This window comes from Vigna unguiculata, chromosome 11 (genome assembly GCF_004118075.2).
Source record: "Vigna unguiculata cultivar IT97K-499-35 chromosome 11, ASM411807v1, whole genome shotgun sequence".
In the NCBI taxonomy this organism is placed as follows: Eukaryota; Viridiplantae; Streptophyta; class Magnoliopsida; order Fabales; family Fabaceae; genus Vigna; species Vigna unguiculata.
In genome coordinates, this window is record NC_040289.1 from 22794144 (window position 1) to 22804534 (window position 10391).

The 10391-nt window shown below is 35.6% G+C and overlaps 1 protein-coding gene across 1 annotated transcript; it reads left to right on the forward strand.

Moving 5' to 3' along the window:
* The first annotated feature begins 231 nt into the window (after positions 1 to 231).
* On the forward strand, positions 232 to 1849 carry LOC114169058 (putative UDP-rhamnose:rhamnosyltransferase 1). The gene has a single exon (XM_028054075.1). The coding sequence runs from the start codon at positions 232 to 234 to the stop codon at positions 1555 to 1557; it is 1326 nt and encodes a 441-aa protein (XP_027909876.1). The 3' UTR covers positions 1558 to 1849.
* The last annotated feature ends 8542 nt before the right edge of the window (positions 1850 to 10391 follow it).

The window sequence follows — 10391 nt, forward strand, 5'->3', positions numbered from 1 at the left end:
ATTATATTATAATAAAGTAATAATTTATATAAATGTCAAGTAGAATAGAAAAAGAAAAGGATATCAATCAATCATGACCGTAATAATTATAACTTATATTTATTGAAAATAATGTTAATCTAATTACATTTTTATTTTAAAATTGTGACTTTCTTCATTATATTAAAAATATAATATATTAATCCTTCTTATATATGTTAGCGAAAGTCATGCATAACCACTAACACATCCATGTCGGAGACGAAATTGCACATTGTTGTATTTCCATGGCTAGCCTTTGGACACCTGATCCCATTTTTGGAGCTTGCAAAGCGCATAGCTCAAAAGGGTCACAAAATTTCCTTCATTTCCACACCTAGAAACATCCATCGCCTCCCTAAACTACCAGAAAGTTTGAAACCTTGGTTGCATCTGATAGAATTCCCACTTCCCCACGTTGATAAACTCCCTGAAAATGCAGAGAACACGGTGGACACTCCTCAGCACTTGGTTCCATACCTCTTCAAGGCTTACGATGCTCTTGAACAACCTTTGACTAAATTTCTGGAGAAGAGCACCCCGGATTGGGTCATATGCGACTTTGCGCCACACTGGTTGCCCCCATTGTCTTCCATGCTAGGTATCCCGTGTATTTTTTTTTGTAGTTTTGCTGCATGTGGTTCGTCTTTTGCTGTGGAGTTGTTTATGGGGAAGAAGAGTACGGAATCTGCGGAAGCCAAACTTTTGCGTGCTGTGCATAAGAGGAAGGAAGTGGCTCAGAGTTCTCAGCCCAAGGAAGTGAATCGGTTCTTCGAAACCCTGAAAGGTGCTCAAGTTTTCGCCACAAGAAGCTGCATGGAGATTGATGGTGAGTTTGTCAAATCGCTTGGAAGTTCATCTGGGAAGTTGGTAATTCCAACTGGCTTGCTGCCTCCATCGCCGGAAGACAGCAATGACCACAACTGGTACACCATTGTTAATTGGTTAGATAAATGGGAAAAGGGGTCATTGATCTATGTAGCATTTGGAACTGAAGTCACACTGAGTGATGAAGAATTCACTGAAATTGCTATGGGATTAGAATTATCTGGTTTTCCTTTTCTTTGGACTGTGAAGAATCGAAACACCTCCAGTGTTAGTGATGAGTCACAGGATTGGATTGAGAATGAGTCAAAAAGGGGAATGATGTGGAGAAGATGGGCACCTCAGTCCAGGATTTTAGCTCACAAATCTGTTGGAGCATTCCTCACTCACTGTGGTTGGAGTTCAGTAATAGAGGGTCTCCAAGTTGGGTGCCCACTTGTTATGTTGCCCTTCCAATATGATCAATGGCCGATTGCTAAGTTTATGGAGGAGAAGAAGGTAGGGCTTAAAGTACACAGAAATGAGCATGATTTCAAGTTCACAAGGGATTCAGTGGCCAAGGCACTGAGATCAGTGATGTTGGAAGAGGAAGGGAAATGTTATAGAAGTGGAGCACAAGAGATGAGTAAAATAGTTGGGGACAAACAACTGCAAGAAAAATATGTGAATCAGTTTGTTGATTACATGAAAATGAATAGGCCTGGTTATAATTAGTATAATGACAAGTTGTATTGTTAAAGGAAGACTTTGATTGATCTAAAGAGTTAGCCAATCTGATAGCAAATCAGTCCAACCTAGAACGAATCAAGAAACTTATCTATCTTTACAATGCTTTTCCTATATTAGTTCTGTTTTCGTTTTCCTTAAGTTAGTCAGATTTCACTAAAAGATTGGATTAGCTGCCAATAAGACGAGACTAGACGTTATAGCTTTGGCCAGAATGCTAAGATGATGCTAAAATGGGATAAAAGGACAATAAAAATTAAGTTGAGTTTTGTTTTTGGAATGAGTGTTAGTTGTAGAATCAAACCCAAACTCTTTGTGAATGACAATATGTTTTGATTGTGTTATTTTTAGTTCTGTGCATTTTCACACATTTGTGACATCTGATGTGCTTATTATATATAGGCAATGAATTTAGACACACTAGAGAACTACCTACTATATGAAGCTTATCAATAGTCTTTAATGTTTTTTGTAACTTAATCTAGAATGAGTAATTAAAAAGAACTATGTAGAACAAAGTAAAAACAGTCATAATCACCTATAATATATGGTAAAGATGAACTCTTCTCATCAGTTAAATCCCCATCACTGAGTATGTCCTAATGTCTAACGAGAGATAGAGAGTCTATTAAAGAAGCATTGGAACAGAGCATAGAATTCCCCTCCCTTTGGCTTTATCTTTTGTTTGGCCTTGTGAACAAATAACTAGAGCCCATTATTGAAGTGGATGTCCCCTTCTTTGTGTCTTTAACTCAACAACCTGTTTGATTGAACCCTGTGGCCAAAATCCAAACACCTCCAAAATGGAATGTCAAATCTTGTACCTTAAAAAATCATAATAGACCATGCATTCTCTCTCTCTCTCTCTCACGGTGTTAATTATTAAAGAAAGAAAAGTCCACTACTAAATCATATTTTTAAGTTGGTCCCTTTTGAGTCTATTACACTATATTTTTTTTTTTGCTGTCGAAGATTTTGTTAATCATCACCAGCACCAATATCTCTATAAAGGTGTAAATAAAAAAAAATAAAATTAATTAAAAAAGAGATAAAAGTATCCGCATATAAATAGAAAATACTAAAATAATATTGTAATAAGAGTTTGGTGTAATGACCTTAATTAACAGAATCATCACATAATTAATATTTGACATTATAATATTTGACATCGCATCTGCTTCTTAGGCTGGTTGAAAAACAAGAACAACACAGTTCCCTTTCGAGACAAAGTAAAGAATGCCATCAATTATTCATGAAAGAACTAAAACAATAAAACAACAAAAACTGAGAAAAGAAAGTGGTAAGTTCAAGTATTTGTCCTTGAATAGTAAATGGTACAGAGACCAGCCTTTTTTCTATTCCATTTCCTTTTCAGCATTCTACTAGACATGTGTTCGATACAATTACAGACAGATGTATTACGTTTTTAACACTAAAATTGCACACCAGGTGATAAGAGCATGATGTAGGTAGAACTAGGAATAGACTATTCGGAGAACTACAAAATTATAAGAATTCCAATGAATGAATAGAATTTATATGATGTATTGAATTGAGGAAGAATTACAATATCCTTAACCAGAATTCATGTGCCTCCGTCCTTTTTAGAGTTGGCTTATTTATAGAAAAATAGAAATACAATATCATAAATAAAATGTTAATGGAATAATCAAAACTAATTCTGATTATCAATCAGAATTAAATTGATTGGCTGTGATGCAGCTTCCTTATTAATCTTTCTCAATCATAATTAAATTGATTGACGATGATGCAACTTCCTTATTAATCTTCCTGTATTAATTCCTTAGCCTTCAAAAAAATCCTTGTCCTCAAGGATTAAAACCTGGACACTTTTTCTTTAGATCATAGATGAACTCCTACGTGGCATCTTCTAGTAATTGACGTTTTCACTTGACGAGCTCCTTGGTGACAGCTTTGTTGCCTCGCTTGACAATTGTTCTATCTAAGATTATTTCTGGTTCTTTTCCTCCCAAAGCACCATCCGAAACGGGAGGAAGAGAATTTGCTATAGTTGCCTCACACTACAAGAAAAACGCTTATTACCGACGGTCCGAATTTGTCGGTAATGGCCATAATCCGTCGGTAATAATGTTTTACCGACAGACTTTCGACGGCCAAATATTCATCGGTAAGCATGTCGTCGATAATCCTTTACCGACGGATAATACAAGTCTGTCGGTAATTACCGACGGACAAATTCGTCGTTCATGCCGTCGGTTATTACCGAAGGTTTTGTTCGTTGGTAATTACCGACGATCACATCCGTCGGAAAATCCATTCGTACAGCCACTACCATTAACGATGGATACGTCCGTCGATAATTACCGACAAATATTTCCCTCGGTAATTACCGACGAACGTATCCATCGATAATGGCACTGCCTGCACCAATGGATTTTCTAACGGATGAAGTCGTCGATAATCCATCGGTAAGTGTAAACATTTTGTTTGGGTTTATTTGATTTTTTAACATTCCACAGTACCTACATATAGAAATTTCCAACACAGACAAATCCAGTAGTCCAACATTCCAGCATTTTATTATATCAAATATTGTATCATTATCAAACTTCATCACAATATATATCAAATGACACACTAAATTATTTATAAAACATACAAAATAATATGTAGCACATGAATGTTTGTCAAATATTACATAAGCACGATCAGTACCAGGTAAGAATAATAGTACACAAGTTTATTAAGTACATGCTGAAGAAAGTTTATCTTAAGAACATGAAGAGCTAATAATCTTCATAACCAGGAGAAGATTTTTCATTTATATTATAATCCTCTTCATTATTTTGTTGCTGAGAATGGGGTTTGAGGGATTTTAGAGTTTGTTGAGTAGGGTTTGGTTTTTGTGGCTGTGGCTGTTAAAGACGAGCCTGAGCATCAAGAGGGAGATATTGCACGAGTAGTCATTGAAAGGATCGAAACTCAGACCTCAATTGCTCATTTTCCTCCAGGCTGCGTGAAAGTTGCTGCCTAATATTATTGAGGTCCTTAATATTAGAAGAGGAAGAAGCTAGTAGTTGGTTCATGCTTTCATTTGAACCCGTATATTTTGAAACAAGTTGACCAGTCCCATAAAGTCTTCCTTTCTTTTTTTCATCCTACTGTTTCAATCCAACACCTAGTCCTGATATTCTTTTCCTGTGTAGGATTAACAGAGGACTACTCTTGTGTTCCATCAGAACATGAGGAAACCTCATATCTAATTTGAGAAAGCCTAGTCTGAAATTCTTCTTGTAAGTAAACAATAAAAAAAGACTTACATCTGTCTTCCTAGACCTCTCATCCATATACTCGCTAGTACACTTCTGGATTTGTGTCTGTTGAAAGACTTCATCAAAAAACACATGTCGTCTCAACTCACGTGGTTGCAACAAAATGTTATAGTGTTAGATTTAATTTTATTTCAAACTTTAAAAATGTAGTTCAAATGTGACAAATACAAACAATTAACGTGTATACCAAATGAAGGGCATGCTCGTGAGTGGTAATGGATCCACCTGTGTGTAGGGCCCCACCTATTTCAGAAGCCCTATTCTTTTTTGCTATAATACATTTGCTCTGATAACTTGGATAATTCAAATGTTCTAGCAGCTTTGTCCACACATCATTAAGAATCCATTATGGTCTTTCCCTAGCCATTCTAGCGTCTCTAAACAGCTTAGATAGACGATGAAAAGCTCTATTGTTGAAATTTCTCTTAATTTCAATTTCATGCTCTGGTGCTCATTGAACTCTCCTTTATAACACAATTTAAACATATAAAACATTATAAGTATATTAAGCATGGAATAGTATTTAGTAACTTAATTTACCTATATAATAAGTTAGAACACGTTACCTTGAAACGTTGCCAGAAAATGTCCTTGTCTTTTTCAAGTATTGCTACCCATGATGGCCAAGGATTAAGAAATTGTTGCTTGATTGTCTTTGTGATAGCCTTTGAAGTAACTCTAGATGGAACAAACCTAGAATTCAAGGAAAATTGTCTGAAGATGGAAAAAGTTACATAATATAAACAATGAGAATAACTGAATTTAAATATTACCCTCGACCGACAAGTTCAATCATCGGGCGGTGGGGCAACTATATCACCTACAACTAGGGATGGTACATACTATTGACCAACGATAAAAGATGGGGCACCAGTCGAGGCTGAGGATGGTACAGTGTGAGGTGAAAGGGATGCTCCAATGTCTGTAGAAGGGGTATGTAACCAAGTGTGTGGAGTTGAGGTAGATGAGGATAGTATATGTGAGGGTGGTATAGAAGAGGGCCTCGAAGCAACAATAGGGGTATGCAACCCTGTGGGTGGAGGTTGAGAAGATGAGAACGACACATGAATCACCAGGATAGAAGTAGGGTTATGTAACCTTGTGGGTGAAGCTAAGGAAGATAAGGATGGCATATGTAAGCCCGGGGTAGGGGTGATGGGTCTGAGTGGAATCTGAAGCACATAATTATTACGCCTCTTTCTTGTTTTTGCAATACCTTTCCCTTTGTCAACTAGGGGTGGTCGAGGTGGATCTCCCGATGACATGGAGTATGAAGTTTACGATCTAAGCGTCAAACAAATTAAAATGGTGTATGATAACAAACAAATATACCAACAACTTAATAAGTATTCATTAGACATATTAAAAAAGTTAAAGTACAACAACAAAAACTTCTAATAAAATGAAAAAAAACAAACATATTAAAAGGTTAAGTACACGTTCTACTTCAATTACTTCGTTGACATGTGACATTTCATCAACTTGGTAAGAGATATTGTCTTCCACCTCATTTGATTCAATACGACCTCTCGAATTTGTTTTAATTGCAACACACTAACCACAGTTGTATTTTCGAGATGGTGGATATTGTACATAATATACTTGTCTAACATTGTATGCCAAAATAAATGGATCAAATTGTTGGTACCTTGAAGTCATGTGAATGTCCACAATGTTATATTAGAATTCACTCTTGTACCTTTTCTTGAAGGGTCAAACCATTCACAAAAAAAGGTACAACTTTCTTCGGTTTATTAGAAGTATTGTACTCTAGTTCATATATTCTATGAATGATCCCATAAAAATCATCTTCACCTCCTTCGGTAAGGCCTTTCACATGAACACCACTATTTATAGTCTTTTTCCCTTTGCTCCATGCATTAGTATGAACTTGTACCCATTCACGAAGTACGTGTGCCATTCTTTGACACATTTCATGGGCCAATTTGACAAATCCCTTAGTTCTTGGTTTCTAACACTTAATGACTCTTTATAAACCTACAAATACAGAAAGATAGATGTAGAATTGTGATACATTAAAATCCATTTTTTGTATAATTAATGGTACAATACATACTTGATATTGGAACCATTCAGGAATCTTTGAATGAATACAAGCAAAAGCATTGGTCTCAAGTATTTGCAAGCACATAAGGAATGAGCTAGTGAAAATAGATTCCAATGGTAAATTTTTTAGAGGCTTATATATAATTGACCACGAAGTTGTTCACAAAGGAGGATATAACTTACTCAAGATATGGTTTGACTTCAGTGCAATTGATTAACACATGAACATGAGGAGATTTGAACTCGGCATCAGTTAACTAATGAATCGATTCTATCCCTGCATGTCGACCTTGTTGCTGAAAAAAAGACAACGTTGACACATCTCTTTGACGTTCAACTTCATTCCTCCAATTTCGTGGTGACAACATGAAGTTGTTGAAGCAATGAGAACAAAAGTATGTTGTCTCACGGTGTAAATAAGATGCACAAATAGAACCTTTAACTCTTGCTTTATTTTTTATTGATTGTTTTGAATCACCCATGAATCTATACAAATAAAAAAATACATCATGATGAAAAAAATTAGTGACAAAATTAATTATAAATATGAATAGGGAGGTCCTTTAGTACCTTTCAAATGGATACATCCATCTGTACTGCACGGGTCCACCCAACAATGCTCTCATTGTCCTTTGTCTTTCCCCTCACATTCATAACAATATTGAATATGTTCTCAAAGAAATTTTTTTCTATGCGCATTAGATCAAGATTGTGCCTTAACAAATTATCTTTCCAATATGGAAGATCCCAAAAAAACCTTCTTTTTGTCCAATTATGTCATTCTCCATATTCATCTATCCGTGTTACACCATTTTCAGTGACTTTTGGAAAATGTTTCACTCTTCTCCAAACTTTTAATGGTGTCAACCTAGGAGGTGGCCCATTTGTTTCAACTTGCCATTTTCGTAAGGCTTTAATATTTCTCCTATAATGATGGTCATTAGGTAAGAACCTACGATGTGAGTCAAACCAACAACTTTTGTGACCATAATTTAACATGAATGACTTACTCTACTCCATGCAATGCGGACAAGCTAATCTACCATGTGTGCCCCAACCAGATAACATCCCATAAGTAGGGAAGTCATTAATAGTCCACATCAAACATGCCCTCATCATAAAATTTTGTTTCCTTGAAACATCATAGGTCAAGATACCAACCCACAACTACTTCAAATCATCAATTAAAGGCTCCAAGTAAACATGAATAGAGGCCTTTGGATTGGATGGCCTTGGTATAAGAAAACTCAAAAACATATAAGGTTTCGATATGCACATTTCAGGAGGAAGATTGTATGGAGTAAAAATCACGAGCCAACAAGAATATGATGAAGATGAAGCCTGAATGTAAGGGTTAAATCCATATGAACATAGACTAAGTCGCACATTATGTGGATCAGACGCAAAGGTAGGATGTTTACGATCAAAGTGCTTCCAGGGTTCACCATCAGATGGGTGGCGTAGCATTCCTTGGCTTTGGTTTCATGATGCTAAGTCATATGTGGCGCGGTTTGCATAGAAGCAAACATTCTTTGTAATCTTGGGATTATAGGCAAATAGAACATTGACTTAACTGCAATTGGTTTTTTGCGCCTTGATCCCTAATGAAGTGTGTGATATCTTTGTTTGTGAAAAAATTTTACATTCAAGTAATGCTGCATCTTTTTTACCACTATCATTGTCATAAAAGAGAATACAACCACTCACACAACAATCAATCTTCTTAGCATCCAATCCTAACATTGATACTAACCTCTTAGTTTCATAATAACTCTTTGGCAAGCTCATATTTGGTTGTGTGAGATCTAACAAAATTTTAGTGAAAGCCTCTAAGCAATGGTTGGGAATATTCCAATTAGTCTTATAAGATAGAAGTCTAACACATACTAACAATTTAGAGTCTCTCACCCCTTCAAATAAAGGTTGATTTGCCTCTGTCAACAAATTATAAAACCTTTGTGTGGATTCATTAGGACACTCTTCTAAGTTAGTGTCGTTGGGTTGTTGGGTTGATTAAAATTGACACAAAGCGTTATTGACCATTTCTTTCATGTCACATAATTGCTTCATTTCAATAGTACGTACACCATCTCTAGGGACAAAATTATCACCTTCATGCAAATCAACAATGGGCATATCTTCACCGTGTAATGTCCAAATCCAATAATTTGGTATGAACCCTTTTTTATAAAGGTGAACTTTGACAACCTCATTTGTCAAAATCCTTGTACAGTCACACTTGATGCAATGGCATCTAATCCCACCTTCAAGTTCAAAATATCTAGACTGTCTTGCTACTCGGTCAAACTCTTCAACGCCTAAGACAAAAGACTCCTTCAACACCCTTCTACCATTATAACAACGATCATACATCCATGCACGATTGAAAGGAGGTTCACCCATGTTCTATAAAACAATAAAGGCCTTCAATTAGATTGTTAAAGGGAGAATTAGAATTAAGTGGAGCAATGTGGGGAAATATCTCACTTATTGTGTAAGATATCCAAATAGTAACCAAACATCACTGTCCTAATTGGAATGCAAGTCCCAGGACTATGCGACTAAAAGTATTGATTGGAATTACCTAGTTATAGGAATTCCGATAGTAATTACCTAATGATAGTAAAATGGATCCAAGATGGATCCAAAATCAGATTCAAAGCATAAGCATATTCAAAGCATAAAACATATTCAAAGCATAAACAGACGAAAAAAAAAATAAAGAGCAAAATAAGCTACTCAGCTTTACTTTGAAGCTTCAGCGGAGAACACTCACCACTAATCAACAACCCTACTCACAAACACCAACATTGGCACAAATCGTAACAAATAAAACCAAACAATTAGTTTTAACAATTAAAACCAAACCATTAGTTCCAATAATGACAACCAAAGAATTAGCTCCAAAAATTAAAACCAAAGATATTCAGCAAAGGTTCACATTTCAACCACTATAAAAGTCACTTTTGATGGAGAGTTGACCCAAATCAATGTTTGAGCATTTTAGCATCTTAGTTTAGTGATTTGAATCATGTTTGAGCATTCAATTACCTCATTCCAAGCATTTTACAAGTTTTAAGTTTGATATGCTCATTTAAGGTTTTCTAGACTACCTAGAATTAGGATTTTTATTCTCTACTAGTTCTTTAGCAAAATTCACTATTTTAGTAACTCATTAGCATCATATTAACCATGTCTAGATGTTAGAATCATGCATTTGCTCACTGCTACACGTTTTGACCCTTGATAACACAAGCATGTGCATAATTGGCTTAGTTTTCTTACTTGAAAGTGGGGTTTGGATAGTCATTTCGTGAAACTATGATTGTTGAAGGGTCCTCACTATTTATTTTACCTATTACATCATATTGAAACCTGTTCAAAGCATTTACAACACTTGAAACTCATTTTTTGTCTTCATATGCATTTTAGGTACTCTTT

What these genes read in the sequence shown, in the direction of transcription:
- LOC114169058 (XM_028054075.1), top strand. Translation starts at nt 232, where the DNA reads ATGTCGGAGACGAAATTGCACATTGTTGTATTTCCATGGCTAGCCTTT.